The 18,056-nt window shown below is 41.0% G+C and overlaps 1 protein-coding gene across 1 annotated transcript; it reads left to right on the forward strand.

Moving 5' to 3' along the window:
• The first annotated feature begins 1,034 nt into the window (after positions 1 to 1,034).
• On the forward strand, positions 1,035 to 16,229 carry rbms1b (RNA binding motif, single stranded interacting protein 1b). Its single transcript, XM_074694724.1, has 13 exons — positions 1,035 to 1,322; positions 4,227 to 4,408; positions 6,315 to 6,373; positions 7,302 to 7,393; positions 9,901 to 10,058; positions 11,491 to 11,570; positions 12,116 to 12,231; positions 12,500 to 12,549; positions 12,656 to 12,743; positions 13,002 to 13,052; positions 13,643 to 13,753; positions 13,856 to 13,936; positions 14,026 to 16,229. The coding sequence occupies exons 1-13, from the start codon at positions 1,272 to 1,274 to the stop codon at positions 14,092 to 14,094; spliced, it is 1,188 nt and encodes a 395-aa protein (XP_074550825.1). The 5' UTR covers positions 1,035 to 1,271; the 3' UTR covers positions 14,095 to 16,229.
• The last annotated feature ends 1,827 nt before the right edge of the window (positions 16,230 to 18,056 follow it).

Below are 18,056 nucleotides of genomic sequence, written 5' to 3' on the forward strand. Positions count from 1 at the left end.
GTACCGACCGAATTCAGTCAAAAGTACCGGGTACCGATTCACGTAAAACCAAAAGGTACCATGTTTAGGTACCTAAATGCATCTTTTACCACATAAACACAAAAAAGTACCGAAAAGTGGTACCGGTACCGATTGCCAGGTATCGGGCATCGGTACCGTATTGTTTCAAATGTGAAAGGTACCCATCCCTAACAGTTACTGTTTCTGCAATTCTAAAACTACTGCAAAATTTCTTTATATCATTTTTTAACATATTTTGCTCAAAAATCTTACTTTTCTCAGTTTGATTCCTCGCCTTGCTGTAGCAATGTCAATTGTGTTTTTTTTTACACCTGACTGCACCCATCAGGGATTCAGGGAGTGATCACAGATAAGAGAACTTAAAACTTTGGATAAGTGTTATAGCAAAAGACTCTTTGGTCTGGTTTGGGGATTTTTAATGAAATGTCTGTTTGTAATGTTTAACAGATGTGTCATGCTAAGTGACAGATTAGGTGGTCTTCCGATCAATTTCTATTTAAAAGGAGAGGAAATGATGTGTTGTGCTGCTGCTAGAGATGAAATCTCTAAGTCCTTAGTGATCTTTTTTTATCCAGGCTTTGGTAGAATAACACTTATACTTTGTAGCAGAGTAGTTATCTCATATTGCGCTTTATATCAATCTAATTACTGGCGGTTGTGTGAGTGAAACGCAATCAATACACCAAAACTTGACAGAGAATCAAAACCAGGACCAGCCGCACGGTGGAATGTGTGGTATGCATGCTCTAACAGACGCACAACAACAGAGGTGAAAACAGGATCGAGAGGAACAAGTTCCAAACACACTGATAGTCAAAAAATTATAAATGTCACGACGTATTTTATTATGTATACAACTCTTGTTCACGTTATTATGACAGGAAACCCGTGGAGCTGTTCCGTGTTTTTCGGTGTGGTGTTAAAAGACCACCCCCGACCGAATCGGGAAATGGTTTCTCCCTCCGTAACAGCGTCTGTCCTGCGCAGCGCTGACTGCAAATCAATGAAGCCAGTCAAACAAACGGGGCTGGGCGATCGAAGTTGGGACAATTTACGGAGGTTTACCGGATAGTCGACGTCAAAAAGAATATGTATACAGTTAATACAAATAAAAAGCTATTTTTGTGTCCTTCCACGGAGTAAAGAGGATATCAAATGTCGATTTTTTTCTTTGTATCCGAGGACTTTGGTATATTTCTGTCGTGAATTGTAGCTTAACTAAAAAACTACCCTCCTCTTTGGAACTGAGGATGATTTTTGCAAATACTGGAAACCCACTAAGGACACCGTATCGCAAACAGGTAAATACAAATTCTTTTCATCATCGAGGATAATACAGTGTCAACAATGATTCTTTTTACAGATAAGAGCTGAAAACCCAACAAACTTAAACGACACTCTTGTTGAGAGAAAAACTTACTTTGGTGTATGTATTTCAGTCGAAACTGTAATGATGCGTTCACGTGTGCGATGTTAGATTCCGATCAGGTACTTTTGCATAATGCATATGCAGATACCTACAGCTCGGGCTGTTGTCCAGGGACGATCCTGCTGGAGTTACAGAGCAAAAGAGCAGTCTGACCTCTTTTAGTAGCATCAATTATGGGGACGCATTATTACGTACACATAAGGTGGCATTGAACTCACCACTTAACAAAAACTATGATATCTGAAAATTCAACAATCTATCGGGAAACGTGCTTTTCAGACGTGTTTGTGCGCCTCTCTTTGATTGATCTCACCTAATTGGTCATTTGAAGCATTCCTGCCATCAGGAGAAAGTGTTTGTTTTCCTGGGATTTGTACAGAATTAAACTCTATGGATAACTAATTGTCCACTGGTGCGTTCACTTTGTCCCACTTTCATATAGATTTTTTTGGGGGGGAAAACACTCCCTTCAGCCCATATATTTGAATAAGCATATTTACCGTGTCGTGCTCATGCTGTCATCCTGTGGCTATTGAGCTTTGTGGGCGAGGCCTGTTCCTGGAAGCTCTGTGTATTTCCAGCTCGGATATGACGGGGCTCTGCTGGTCTGGAGCTGCCTGATAAGATGCCGTCCTCTCCCCATCACGGTCCCTCACAGTCGCTCACCGTCCTGCAGTCTGAGTTGTCAGTCAGGCAGATGTTTGAAAACAAGATCTCCTTTCGAATCTGTGGGAAAAAAAAGAGAGTTGGCATGAGAGAAATCTTTAAAAAAGGAATCTTAATAGTATGTGACTGGCATTTTAAAGTACTTTTAATATGTTATGCATGCATTTATAGCTGAAAATCATTGTAAAATGATGCCTTTTGATACATTTCTGGATTTAATTGTGTGATGACTGCTAAGGTTGAATCTTTTTTCCACCCCCACTAATCTCCAACTTGTTTGCATTTCTTGCATTAAGTTGTTACTGGCTTGGATCTAGCTGCTGGACAACATGTCCCTTATATTTCTTCTTACAACTTCACCTCCCTACTCAAACACACAGGGAGAGGCTTAAATCACCTTTTTCAAGGTGTGTTGCATTATTTAGTATTTGCAGGTCAAGGATACATTTTGTGCGACACATCAGCTCTGACTCTGGCACTCTGGAAAAAAGTTTTTCACATTTGTTGTCAGACTTAAAAGTAGAAGGCAAATATAGTTTAATCGCTCAGTGTAGTCTATCTGTTGTCCATTGCTTGGAATAAACCATTTAGGGATCATGAGACCAGCTGTAATGTATTTCATGAATATGTAAACAGAGTCTCTCTGATTTTTCCAAGAATTGCCCTCGACTTCTCTTCTGAAACCTATAACCTTCCCTCCAGGCTCAAGTCCAGACTCGGGTTGCTCAATCCTGTCGCCACTTCATGCTTGGGATTCCTTGAGCTTCCTCTCAGCTTGTGATTCCTCAGTGAGGGGGGTGAGTGGGGGGATAATCAGTGCCGGATAGCAAAGGAGAAGAAGACAAATCCCTGAAGGGGACAGCTCTCTCCAACTAGGACATCTGTGTCTTATAGACATTAAAGATAAAGTTGCTCAACAACTGGTAGATTTTTCCACCCTTGCTCTCCAGCGTTTCGGCCTCTACAGCTATTATGAGTAATAGTTGGACTTTGTAATCAACCAAAACTAAATAGAACTTGGGAAAACCCAGTTTGGTTGTTTAGAAAGGAACTATTTTCAGCCATTGTTTTGGGAAAACATGCACAGTCATACACGAGATCCCTCCATTCAGGGGAAAAACAACGCTTCTGTCAGAGATAAGAGTGCTAAGGGTCAAGAAGTCACACGTGGTTGTTTATGTTGACCTGTGAGTGGCGTATTGTGCGCCTCCAGGCTGCGTGACATCAGTGAGACACTGATGTCAGAGTAACAAACCCCTGTGGAGATCGAATGTGCTGAATGTGGACGTGCCATGGAGATAGATTTGCAGGAATGGATCACCGCTCTATCAAACGTTAAACCTCAAACTTGGAAGTTTTTCTTTATTTAGATGCTTTGTCATCGTGTACTTTTACAGATCATCATGAGATCACCAGGAAATCACAGAGACGGAGGAATTATTTATCCTGTGACAAACCCACAGATGATACTCCTCCTACAGATTTTTAATTCACTGTTTTAACTCCACAGTCTGCAGCTTCAGGTTTAGCTTAGTGCTCTCATCAGCATGCAGACAGTTTTTTTTCAAAGCTTTAATGTCTCCTAATATTAGCTTCTTGCCTCATATCAATAAGAATGAAGCACAGTCAGCACTGAGCTAGTGTAGCCTTTGCAGCTAAAATGAATGGTAAATACTGGACTTTAATTCATAGGTGGACCAGAATTATTATGATTAATATTACAGAACATGTAGAGGATGTGAAAATGACTCGCTTTCACATACTGCTGTCTTACAGTAACTGTTTCTGTAATTCCAAAGCTACTACAAAATTCCTTGTTAAAGTTTTTTTTCAAAATATTTTGCCCAAAAATCTTATTCTGCCCAGTTTGATTCCTCACCTTGCTGCAGTGGTTTTAAAGTGTGTTTTATTACACCTCCAATCACACCGAACTGCACCCATCAGGGACTGAAGGTGTGATCAGACATGAGAGAACTGAAAACTTCTGATCATCGTGTCAAACCAGACTCTCACACCTGGTGTTAAGCTGTCCTTCGTGCTAAAATAAGGTTTGTCCTGTAAAGTCCAGTCCAGTTCATCCCTTCTTCTTTGTTTCTCTGCCCCGTTCCAGCCACCTGCGGCCCCATCGTCACACCCCATGGCTCCACCCAGCCCGAGCACCAACAGCAGCACCAACAACAGCAGCAGCAGCAGCAGCACTGCAGGCTGGGACCAGCTCAGCAAAACAAATCTCTACATTCGTGGCTTGTCCCCTTCCACCACAGACCATGATCTGGTCAAGCTCTGTCAGCCGTGAGTACAACACTTCCTGTCGTCATTATCCACTATTGAACAAGTATTGATTTTTTTGGCTTGGTACAGTTTTAATTTACAGCTGCAGCCCTGTTTGGATATAGAGTTGATCAAAGACAAATAGGATGTGGAAAAAGAAGCATGAAAAATTATGCTAGCGTCTACACACGAACCAAGCGTACATGGGGAGGTACGTGACAGCAGGTGTGGCGCTCTGGCTGCCTTTTCATGCATCATGTGTCAATAAAGGAGAGATACTGTCAGCACTGGGTTGATCCAATGCTCTCTTTGTGAGCTGGACATGTATTTTCCGAGCAGAAAGCCCACCCTGATGCACCATGGACATCATAACTATCCCTTTCCTGAGGCTTCTCAGTGTGACTCAAACAAAGCTGCAGAAATTTGCATGAGCTCTGATGAACACCTGTATTCTGATTCCAGGGCATCGTTTTTACATTGTTTGAATCTTTATCAGTGCTGCAGATGTTGACCAAAGAACAGCACAGATTGTTTTGTTACTTTCATAGCAAACTTAATTATTCTTATTCGTTTGCTAATTTATTTCATCTACATGTTGATGTGACATCTCAAACACAATAGTCACATCATTTGAGATTAAAGTTCAGATGTAGGTCAAAGGTTCACGCTCTTTCACCTAGTTTAGCATTTAGCCTAATCCGTGGTTAAAATACCCTCCTGGTGGAGAACAGGTCAGATCACGACCTGAATCTCTGTCACACCAGATTAAAAAGATCATTTCAACATGGCGCGGACTTACACTACATTACATGCAATAAAGGCACTTTTTGTACTGATTGGAAAAGTTTAAGAAATCAGTGAATTCAGGTTTTACACTCAGTGAACGCCAAATAGTTAGGTGGAGGATATATGGACTCAGCATCCCCAAAAAGGAGCTGTGTCCACTGGCTGTGTTTTTCTGGCAGCACCTGTTTCCTGTTCAAACCGAGTGGAGTTGAAGGTTTTCACCACTCAGCCAAAGAGCAAATATGCCCTCAGTGTCAGCTGCATTTATTAGCTGTGCTTACATCAGGACTCTCAGCTGAAGTAAATTAACTTCTGTAACAGATCATAATCATTTCTCAATCATCTGTGAAAATCAAGAAGGGAATTGAAAATGAGACTTTCTAGATTACACAGGAAAGTGAGCTGTGTTATCTAAGGGAAAGAGAAAAACGCGATGGGATTCGGGAGGAAACAAACAACTTCAGGATCAAAATTTTTGTGAAACATGCTAAACTTTTCTACCACTACTTCCCTGTGCTTTGCATTTATACCATGACTGTTCTGTTGCAACCTTTAAAACGACATAAACCAGAACAGACCACTGATGGTTGCAATCTCTTTATTGCTTCAGACATGTGTCTGCACCTATGTACAAACGTGTGATTCAAAAATGGAGCTGTAAAAAAAGTGAGCCATATGCAAAAAAGTTTTTTATAACCTTTATTTCAAAGCTTTCTTTTGATATCTATTTTATAACGAGCCCTTTGAAAATGTAATCATTACTTACATTCATTCACTTCTTTTTTGTTGTGTATTTGTTTTGAAAAATATTTTGTTGTGCAGTGTTGTTGCTAAAGGCAGAAGTATTTTATTGATGAGTGATTCAGAGCTGAAAAATAAGTCTCCCTGTTCATCTGTGATCTGACTTCTCTAAGGGAGATGTTGTTGAGTGAGGCTCAAATAAAGGGGGACTGTTAAGCTTTGCGCTCACATGGTGGGGATTTTTCAGCACCCCATGGAAACCACTTCCTGTTTCTCATATTTTGTTGGTGATGTCATAGATTGTAGCTCTACCCTCCCTCTGTGTGTGTGTGTTTTATCACTGGCGCTGCCTGCAGCATAATCCAGCTAACAATGCCTCGCCTTTCTGCTCCTCCCCCAGGTATGGCAAAATTGTGTCAACAAAGGCCATCCTGGACAAGACGACAAACAAATGCAAAGGTGTGTGAAGCTGTTTTGTCTTTTTGACACCGCCCTCTTTTAGCTCCTCTCCACTGAGGTGCGTATCATCGCTGCGTTTCACTCCTGATCACTTGTACGCTTTGACGTGAGGTCATCCAGCAGCTATGCAGTTGTCTCAGATGATCAGGGTTAGTCAGGAAACAGACATCCAGGCTGCTTGAAGCCGCCTCTCAGCTCGTGTTATTTTAAGTCGCAGCCCTGCTCTGTGGGTGTGTCGCTGCCGTGAGTGGGAAGAGCTGTGTGGCTCCTCCTCTTCCTGCCTGGCGACAGTGATGGTCTTGGTCTAGTTCTAGTAGACTAAAGAGCGACTTAGTGATTCTCACTGCTGCTGATGGGATTAGGAGGACGCTTTGTCACTCTCCTCTGGATTAAACAGATGCCAGTTAATCGAAAGTGTTCAGTGAAAGGCGACACCGTTTAAGACCTCGCAAAGCTCCGGCTGATTTGTAAATAGAAGCCACAGATCCTTTCAGCTGTAACTCCTGAGAGGAGATGAGTTTAAAAAGTATGTGAAGACAGTTTTTAACTTTGGAGTCAAACAATTCACTTCTTGACACAATGTCCCTTCTGAAAACACCCTGACATATTCACTAAAGTGTAGCTCTAATAGGTTATATATAGCAGCTGCAGTAGAGGTCCGCCCTGTTTGTACCCCCCAGGACAAAGAGCTGACCTGAGCTGTGAATGTCACACTGGTATCTGCATCCTCAGCATTTTCTACCTCTTTTTTCATGCACGAACACACAAAAGCACACAATAATACATAGTTAAACAGACCTATATGATATGGAAATGAATGTTTGTTATGTGTGTTATAATCTTTAATAATCACGCAGTGCAGCATCAGGACTTACTCAGCCCACACAGATGTAGAAAATCATCTTAACTCTCCTCCTTGTGTCCTCAGGATATGGCTTTGTGGACTTCGACAGCCCTGCCGCAGCTCAGAAAGCCGTCGCTGCGCTTAAAACCACTGGTGTCCAAGCTCAGATGGCAAAGGTGAGGATTCATTACAGCCTAATCCTAAAATCACACCCGCACAAGACACCCAGTGACACTGTTGACCACAGGGACGACTTAAACCTTAATCAGAGTGGTATTAAATAGCAAGACTGGATCCTTGACTGCAGTGTGAATGATCCCCTACATTCGCTCTGTGCACTGCAGCAGTCAGGATGAAGGCACGAACTGGAGACATACAGTAGAGCATTTCCAGATCCACTTTTTTGAAAGCTAACATGCATTTCTGAGTTAGCGTGAGTTTGCAGCAGCTCTGTCCTCGCTGTGTTCTCATTTTGACTTCTGTTATATAAACAGTGAAGTGAATGCTTTGTTGACACTTTCTCGATGATACCTTTTGGATTATTTGCTTACACTTTATTTATTTACATATAGTTTATTATTTATTTTACCATGTTTGCAGAATTACATGTCCGTACGTCTCTCAAAGGCTGGCTGTCAGCAGACGGCTCCTAACCAGGCTTCAGATCAGGTTCAGACAACAGAGGCGCCAAAAGTTTGGCTATAGGGTGTAGAGACGAGCGCTGCTGACAGCAGGATGACGTCCCAGAGAAACTATCCACCGTGTGAACATGTTTGTAAAGTAAGCCTTCCCTTGAGCTGAAGGCTAGTCTTTCTGTCCTCTCTGAATAAACATGACACATGCATTTAGCATCCCAGTGGACACGTGTGTTCGTTTAGTTTCTCAGAAATGTCCATGCAGGAGGGATGAAAATCTTTCCCTGCAGATTGACTCGAGGTTTGAATGGATTACACATTCGGTTTTAAACACACCGTACAGGAAACTGCTTCACTACTCTGAAGCAGAGCTGTGTTACTTCAGGCATCTGCACTTTCTGACATGAGAAGAGGAAGTAAATAATTGTGTGTTGTTATGGTTACAGGAACCAGCCAGGGGAAATTAGTTCCCATACAGCGCTGAGCAAGAACCCTTGGCCTGGTTTCCTTGTCTGGGGATCTGTGGAGCTTCTTGACATGCCTCCGTGCACCCATTTTACTTTTTTAATTAAAGTAGAGCAGCTTTGAGGGGCATGCCCAAGTTTAATCTTTGTATTGTGGGAGGTAAATGCCTTTATAAAGTGTGAGCCTTGGGCTTAATGGACTCTCTGTGAAAGGTCCCTTTTCCTGTTTTCTTATTTTATCTGTCCAGGCTGCCTTCAATGGGCAAGCTCTCATTATTATTTCAAAGGCAGGTGGTGGGAAATGGCGAGATAAGAGTTTCCTCTGTTTTAGCTCGTGTTGTTTCAGCACAGACAGGGGATTCTCCCACTGTGGATGTGGAGGGTTATAAGTGAGGTGAAGTTGCACAGGATGGATCTTTAGATGCTGGAAAAAATCTGTGCTTCATGTTCCTTTAATGTGAAGAGAGTCCAGTGTGTACATCAGCGGGCTAAATCAAGGATGGGGAAGTGAAATCAGCACATCCTCATCCTCTATTACCACAGCCAGAGCGCCGTTCAGGCTCAAACTCTCCTTGAGCTATTGTGAAATAGTGGCCTTACAAAGTCACACCACTCTGAAAGTATACAAATCAAGTATACACCTTTTAAAACAGCTAAAGAATAACATCTTTAGAGTGTGTCACGTCATTTTTACATAATTGCAAACTCCAAGACAAGCAGCAACCTCCCTCCGCCGGTCACACCCCTCTTTCTCAGAATCGTCCATCACACTTCAGCGCTGACAGATGGGTGGCGACCAATTTAAAGCGACAACAGTCGTCTTATCTCACCGCCATATTCCTGTATCCTCTGACCTTTTCAACACTTTGAGTTCTTTCTTTCAAATTTCCCTCAGGTAAAGGCAGAGGCGGCGTAAAACAGAGCAGACATCCTGCTAATTAAACACTTTATCAACTTCTCAACTTGAGGGTTAATTCAGGCAACCCCCCCGAGCGGTAGAAATGCACAGCTCTGCCGTCAAAAACGTGAGTGGCATTGCAGAAAAGCTGGATCTATACATGAGGGTCTCACATGACTCCATCCTCATGTTCAGCAGCAGCACAGACTGTTGCTCATTCAGTGTCCTCTGATCAGACATGTTGATTTTTCTGTCCGTGCATTACTTTTAGTAATCCAACCTGTCCCTGCAGCTGACTCTGAACAACACAGCGCTGATGAATATTAATGGTGAGAGCCTCCTCCCCAGGGACTCGTAGCCGTGTCTTATGTTTCTGCTGATGCTATTAAAATACGGCGAGAAATCGGCTGATGTGAGCCTTTAGCCAGCGTGGGCTGCATGCAAATCTCCGTTTTTATCCGCTCAGAGTGACCCTGAGACAGACAGGAAGGAACAGAGTCATGATAACCCCATCACTGATGTCAAAAGAAGAGATGAAGGGTCTCCTTTACTCCTACTTCTCCTCTTTTTCTTCACATGCTTCTGAAGCCGATATTACGAAGGAATGTGTTTGTGTTTTCTGGGTGTGTTTGAAGCATGTCCTGCAGTGTAATTACATTACAATACCTCTGACTTCCTCCTCACAGCAACAAGAACAAGACCCGACAAACCTGTACATCTCCAACTTGCCGTTGTCGATGGATGAGCAGGAGCTGGAGAACATGTTAAAGCACTTTGGACAGGTCATATCCACACGCATCCTGAGGGACTCCAGTGGGAGCAGCAGAGGAGTGGGATTTGCAAGGTTAGAGTCAATACTCAGAGAGTGTTTTCATACAGCTGGTATACATTTCAACAAAAGTCTGACACATGGAAGGAAGGAGAGGAACAGAGGAGACAATATTTACTAAGTCCTGGTGGTCAAAGATGAAGGGAAGTTTAAAGATGCCACAAAGAACACGTCGTCCAAAAATGCTCGAAAGTTTTGCGTCATAAAGCTCCTTCCTGCAGCCAAGCTCAGGATCTGTTTCGTTTTACTTTCATTTCTAAAAATAAAACTCAAAAAACACCGAGCTATGTTCCAGAAAACACGTCAGTCATTTAGAGCACACTGCAAAAAACAGACATCTTATCAAGTGTTTTTATCTTGTTTTAAGTAAAAAGTGTCTTATTTTTACTTGGTATGAGACACATTCAACTGGTCCGTCCAGATAAATGTCTTTAAATTTAAATTATTTAGAGACAAAATTGAGGTCTGAATTGCTTACAACAAGTAATAGAAATCTGGAAATGGAACAAGAAAAATTTGCTTAAAATTAGAAAAATGTCTTAATACAAGAAACTTTTATCTTCCAATCCAATCCAATCTAACTTCATTTGTTAAGCACTTTAAAAACAGACATTGTTGGCCAAAGTGCACAAAGAAATTAAATAATTAAAATAAAATAACATAAAATAAAATAAAATAAATAAAATAAAATAAAATAAAATAAAATACATGGCTAACAAGAGACAGGGGAGACAATTCATGTGAAATACAAAACAGTTAAAAAAAAAAAATTAAAACTTAAAGCATCATTAAATGGCACTAAAAGAGCAATCAAATAATTAATAAATAACATAAATAGAGTCCGGCATTACTGTGTGTTAAAAGCCAGAGAAAAAGTGGGTTTTAAGTTTAATTGGCAGATTTTTTAACTTGTTTCAATCAAATCAGACCTAATTTTTGTCTTTAAATAACTTGAAATGAGTCATTTTTCTGGACTGTTAAGGTTAATGTGGCTCATATTAAGTCTTAAAAGGCGTCTTCTACTGAAAATAAGAAAAAAACACTTGACAAGATTTCAGTTTTTTCAGTGCAGGTCACATATGGACGAATGGTTGCTCCTTTAAAAAGAATAGTTTCACGATGACTGCTGTGTGTAATTATAGTGGCAGTGCTCCTCACACTCACCTAGCCTGACGGGGTCATGAATGAATTATATCAAGGTGCATCTAAGGAATGTCTGTGGGTGTGGGTGTGCACTGTTTGATCCATGTGTGGCCTTCGGTGACTGTGCAAATTCCTTAATGAGCATGTACACATTAGGCCGGCTCTATTGTATACAAACCCCTCCCCTCTCCTCTCCTCCCTTCCTCCCCCATACCCAGAAATGCTGCACTTTATGGAAAGTACCTGCCTACCCTTACACTGCTCTATCACTGATAGCTGTGCTCTGTGTCTTTTATAACCTCAGGATGGAGTCAACAGAAAAATGTGATGCAGTCATTTCTCACTTCAATGGAAAGTTTATTAAGACACCTGCAGGTGTTCCAGGTAAGACACACCGTGTAATTATCTCACGCTGCAGAAATGTGACGTAAACACAACTTTAACTATCTTCTCATGAGGAGGATAGGAGGATTCAGCTTCAGATATGTTTTTTACTCCTGTGTGATGCTGATGGACGGGGTTCAAGTGGTCATCCAGTGGGAGTCAGAAGGTCTGCTGGTAAAGCTCGGTACACTCAGCCCTAAGTGGCAGAGCACAGACAAAGAGAGGCAGAGAGCGCGCTGCTCTGTGTGGCCTCCACTCCCTCTCTAAGCTTTTTAATTGGATTATTAGACTGAAATAGTCTCTGCTGGCCTTGCCTCCTCTAGGAAGGGGAGGGGATTACAGCTCCACAGCTGCCAAATTAGATGTCTGCTTTCCCAGGCTGCCTCGTAAATGCACTCCCAGGCTCCAGGGAGGGAATGTATAGCACGCAATGGCAAACAGCCCCGTGCATGTGTGTATGTGTGTGTGTGTGTGTGTGTGTGTGTGTGAGAGTGATAGAGTCTGACACTAACACAAACCCTTTATTCTTTTTATTCTCTGTTTAGCACCATCTGAACCCTTGCTGTGCAAGTTTGCTGATGGCGGACAGAAAAAGAGACAAAGTCAGAATAAATTTGCCCTGAATGGTCGAGGGTGGGGGAGGGACAGCGACTCTCGACTGGTGAGTGTTATTGGGTGATGTTAATCTCTAATCAGACAGGAGAAGAATAAAGTTTTTGTAGCAGAGTCATGTAAAGGAATTAAATGACTTCATTTTGTCATAATCCTGCTTTTTGTCCTCTGATGTTGATTATTTAGTCTTGTAGAGAGCGCTTTCCTACAGGTGTGAGCACAATAGGTACAAATAGACTTTGTGTGGTGCTGTTGTGTTTGTGAAGTGATGCGTGCTCTGGTTTAGTTGCCGAACCTGTGTTTTCTTTTGCTACCAGGCTGGAATGACACTTACATACGACCCCAGCGCAGCTGCTCTGCAAAATGGGTAAGTTTCAACAACAATTTGAGTCGCACAGTCAAGGCCAGATCTGTTTCACGAGCCTCACGTGCTTTATTTTGATCTAAATGTGAGTAATTCTGTGTGTCTGCAGGTTTTTCCCCCCAGCGTACAGTATTTCAAACAGGATGATCGCCCAAACGTCCATGTCTCCCTACATGTCTCCGGTTTCAACATACCAGGTTTGAATCCTTCTATTAAAAGAAAATGTGAAGCTTTGATGCAGGAACACAACTCAGCATTTCTGTCCTTAAACCACGTGTCATCAGGATTTAGAAATGCTTCCTTTGGGGTTTGGGGATGTGGGTTATATGTGTGACAAAGGGCGCTGTGGCCTTTCATGCTCTTTTGCTGTGCCAATCGCTGTAGCATGTGATCTCTGGAAATAGCAGCTGTTCAGTGCCAGGGTGTTTACAGAGTGTGTTTGTGTGATGTTCCAGGTGCAGAACCCATCATGGGTGCCCCATCAACCCTACATAATGCAGCACCCAGTAAGAGCAAAATCTTTCATCATCACAACTCTTTCTCTCCTCTTTTTTTTTTTTCCTGTTTGATCAAAACACTTCCCTCGATGTTTGTCACAGAATAGAAACATTTCTCCGTAAACAGACAGACACAATATGGATAGTAGTTTCACATAAGGTGACACTGAACCTTGAGAATTTACAGTACTCGAGTGCTTGTATAGGAACGTAAAAACGACCGCTTTGGAAAACTGCGTGTTTGACGACAGATGCCGAACATTTTACAGCAGATGGGTTTGAATTGAGAGAGAAGAGTCCTTTCTTGCTTTGAAACGGAGCCAGCAGAGATGAGAAAACACTGCTAGCAGCATCAGGACGGCCAAGATGCTTATAGACAACTTGCTCAACTTGTGACTATTCACCTTCTGTTGTGGTTATTAGATGTTGAGTCTTGTGAGAATACTCAGTTTCTCTCTAGTTGTGCAAAACTCACCCAGCAATGACTGACTGGGTGCGCTACGTAAAAGTCGTCTTTCTTCTTCATCCTCTCACAAGTGTTACAGGCTTGCAGGATATTTGGAGACAGTTTCTCTCATCTGCTTCCACTTTTCTCCCAGGGAACAGTAATATCCCCCTCTATGGACCCATCTGTGTCACTACAGCCTACTTCAATGATGGCTCCACTTGCACAACAGATGAGTCACCTCTCTCTGGGCAGTGCAGGAACGGTGAGAAAACTCTGCATTGATATCATCAAATATTTAATCTAGTCATTCATTTTACAATGCACAAATCTAAACTTGTGTTTTTTTGTTTTCTACATCGTACAGTTTATGGCGGCCAACACAGCTATGCAAGGAGCATATATCCCCCAGTATGCACACATGCAGACATCAAGTATTCCCGTAGAGGTACGTGTATCAACATCACTGCAGCCGCTGCTTTAACATTACATCCATTGTCGTGGAAATAATCCGTGTTTTTCTTCTTCCCCTTTAAGGAAAATGGTGCACAGTCACAAGTGGACTCTGGAAATCATTCCCCGTACTCCTACCAACAAAGCAAGTAGCGCTGAGGTAACATTTGGACAACAGCTTCAACAATCATGTCTACAACATGCAATGGATGCTAAGGTTTTTTTTTTTTCACTGTCTTTGCACGGGATCGGCAAACGTTGAAGTGAGACTATTTTTGGTATCATTTTTTCAGAGAGAAATATCTGCGTTCATCCAGTGATTCCGATTACACGGAAAAGAGTGAAAAAGTTTTATTTTCATACTAGAAAACGTTTATTTTGTTACCAAGGATTTCCACGGGATACACGCGAGAAGAATCATGTGACTCGATGTTCAAAGTGCATGAGAGTAAATATGTCTTTTGTTAATATTTCCAAACCTTTTTTTTTTCTCTTTCTGAGGACATTTTTGAAAAAATTGTGTTTTGTGCTTGCTGTGTGAGTGTTGCTATGGTGAAGTGTTCAGTGTTGTTTTCTTGTAAAGTGATTTCTCTTAGTGCTTTAGATTGATCTTGCTGTCAGATTTAAAAAAATGCCTTTGTGGTTTTTGATACAGCTGTACAGACCTCCACAGAGAGCGGCAATAAGCAAAAAAAAAGAGAGACATTGCCTTCAAAAAGAATTATGTAGGAGTTTTTAATGAAATCTGTGTTTGATTCTCCCCTCCAATAACTGATAGAAAAAAGGACTGCAGAGAAATCCCTAAATCTTGCCTTTGGATTACTATTTATTGCTGACTAGCAGAAAAAAAGAAAGAAAGAAAAAAATTTGGTAGGATGGGGGATGAAACAGGATAAATGTGTTTTGTTCGTCTGTCATGGTTTTGTCTTCTTGCATCATGTGAACTTTCATTCTAACGTGTCTTTTTATTTGAGAAACTAACAGGAAAACACAGACTCATGATTGTGCAAAAAAACTCAACAAAGCCTTGTAGTAGAGCTTCGGCGAAAGTCCAGTGAGTTGGGGAGTAAAGTGAGACAAATGTGTTGAACATGTTGCACCTCGCTCTTTGATAGGAAACAAACAAACCTGGCACTTTCAATTGTAACTTACTCCACCAAAGAAATAGCACGTTATATCTCTTCAACCAGAAAACAAGTGACGCTGCAGTCAGATGCAGTTTGGACAGTGTGCCTTTTTTTGTACATTTACATTCATTTGTTACCGGACAGACACACACAAGCATGAAGGAAGGCCTGGATCAAAGAAGTGCCACAGATGAATAATACCTAGAGAGAAATAGTGCTACACTTCCAATCCATTATGATCTAGCACTAAAATTAGATATGTAATTTATGCTTAGAGCTCATAAAAAGCTGGCTTTCTGATTTAGTGGTCCTCCACTAAGCCTGTGATTCGACCTGGTGTTCAATCAGACCAGATATCTACCTCAGAGTTTTCTTTCTCCTCTGTACTAGGTCGGGTTTGCAGGTCCAGCCCGCCCTTCCAGACCAAAAGCCACGCTCAGGAGCTGGCCACATACAGCTGTTTCCTTATAGGTTGTTTTGAATACTTTTCTATTTTCTTCAAACCATTTTTTTAACGATGTATTATTGTAACCATTAGGGGGTCGAGAAAAAGTTTCCATTCACATTCACAAATTCTCTTATTTTGAAAGTGCTGCGGCTTATATGGCAATAGATCCCAGGGGGTGATCTCAGATGTTTAAAACCAACAATGACAACAAAGCGTTTGGGTGTTTATCAGGTCCGCGCTCCTCTAAACAAATACATTTGTTGCTTTGTCTTGGGTCGAGACGAGCTCGCAGCACGATCCCCCCTCTGTAGTCCAACAAATGTAAAGGGCCTCTGTGATGATACTTGAGATTTTCCATGTAATGCCTGAGACTGAGAAGTAATACTGTCTTATGAGATTTATGCTGCTAGTGGTGTCTGAACCAAGTGCCATAGTATCTGGGTCAAGAGTTGCAGAGGTTGCATCAAACAAAAATTGCTCATATAGGTAATCACCATGTTGAACAGTCATTAAGTTATAAGAAATTTTTCTAATTTATGAAGATGCTTTTTTTGTACAGACAACTTGAGGAAATAAGAGATTTTCATAGAGCTATATGAAAGTTTATTGTTTTTATTTTCATTTTTACTTGTGCCACATGATTGCCAGTGGTAACTATGTACAGTTTAATAAACCTTCCTCTGTTTTTTTTCTTTTTGTAGTGTTTGTTAAAGCCAAAGACTTTTTTTTCAGTAGACTGTTGCCTAAGGTTCATTCTTTCATTTCTTTGACATTTTTGAATAAAAATTTTCAACTTTTGACCTGTTTTCCCTCTGATCTTTTTTGGCAATTACTGCTGCCTGTAGACTGTGGCGAGCCAGCCTCTGCCACTGCATTGATTCATCTTAAAATACACATTTGATGTTGTCTTCAATCACTGACACTTTGTTTAAATTTAACTACACTTGCTGCTGGATCTTGGCTGCAGCCTCAAAGGGATGAATTCCAAGAGCTGTCTATCACTTTGTCTCTCACCATCAGTTTAAGTCTAACACAGAATCTGTCCTTCTGCGAATTTGGGAAGTATGCACTCATTTGAATTATCTGTCACAAAACAGATGGAAATTATATCTGCTAGAGTTATATTTACATAAAACACAAATTATACCTCATTTAAAGTTAGCAATTTTCTTTTGATTGCATGTGAGTGAAACTCTGTGCTCAGGCATAAAAAGTACCCATTAATGTCTCTTTATTTTGCATCACAAATTAATGAAATATAACACATAATAATCTATAGTCTGTCCTGCAACACATAGCTATTAGGTAGTCATCTTTACAATGAGTGTTACAGCTTGGCAGTGAAGAATAGAGTATTTACATCTAAGTTATAACTATTGTTTGGCTCAATTACTGCTTTTAACCCATAGGGTGAGGACCCGGTAAGGCCTTCATCAACACTGTTACATGGTATTGACAACATACATGACCTAGACAAGGTGGGTTATGGGTATCAGGAGGTATGGTGTAGGCATGATAAGACGGGGTTGTCTGTGAGCAGGCCTCGCCATGACAGATGGGTCCCCATGGTATCCTGCAGGGTGTTGTGCCACCCTACGGGAGGCCACCCGCTCCAGACGAGGAGCAAAACTCACACTCCAGCTGCCTGTGTTTGTGCCACCTGCGCCTACTAGAGATAAAGTTTTACCCCTTAATTATACCACAAACAAAACCAACCTCCCCTCTTCTCTCTTAGTTGTCGGCCTTGTCCCCTTCTATAGTTGCCCAGGTAAAACACTCTGAGGATAAGGAGGGGCAGAACCTCATGTTTAAAAAGCTGCAAGCAGAGAGTTGTTTGACTGATGAATTGATCCAGTTGCTACACACAGGTTTTTTGTCCATGAACTATTTTAATAATCAACTTTTTTAATATCTGAAGAATATATTTTAAGTGCTGATTATACTATTTTGTCAACCTCAGTGGTTCTGTTCTTTGCTGGGTATGGAAAAGCTGTGATCCCTGCTGAGTCAAATAATCACAGTCATATAATTTAAAATACCAAATGAGTACTGGTGATAAAATTGAAGCAAGGCCATTGAAAAATCAAAATTTCAGTTACAATTACAAGTGTAAATTTCAATGAAACTAGTCAAAAAAAAATCCTCTGTATAAAGACTTATTTTGCATTATTACGGATTCAGTCACAATTAATTGATTATAATTGTGGCAGTCCTTTTAGTCATTTCTGTGAAAGCTGTTGTCTGACTTGCCTCCTTTATTTGTTGCTTAAAAATTATGAAACGACTTAGATAAATAAATAAAAAATGTAGTTTTGCTGTTTGTTTTAAGAATGTGCGAACAGCACCACCTAGAGGCCCCTGTGTACATTAAGAATTAAATGTATGTCCGCATTTTATCTTAACTTATTCCAAAATAACGAAGCTTTGTTTAACATAAACCATGCTGTTTGAATCAAGAGATGTTAAAAAATACTGAAATGTATTTTGTGTTTTAAGTGTTTTAAAGCATACATTTTAAAATTATCTCTTTCCAGGTATTT

The sequence above is a fragment of the Halichoeres trimaculatus genome, unplaced genomic scaffold (assembly GCF_033239565.1).
Source record: "Halichoeres trimaculatus isolate MK-OKI-2021-1 unplaced genomic scaffold, fHalTri1.1 fHalTri1_scaffold_19, whole genome shotgun sequence".
Lineage (NCBI taxonomy): Eukaryota > Metazoa > Chordata > Actinopteri > Labriformes > Labridae > Halichoeres > Halichoeres trimaculatus.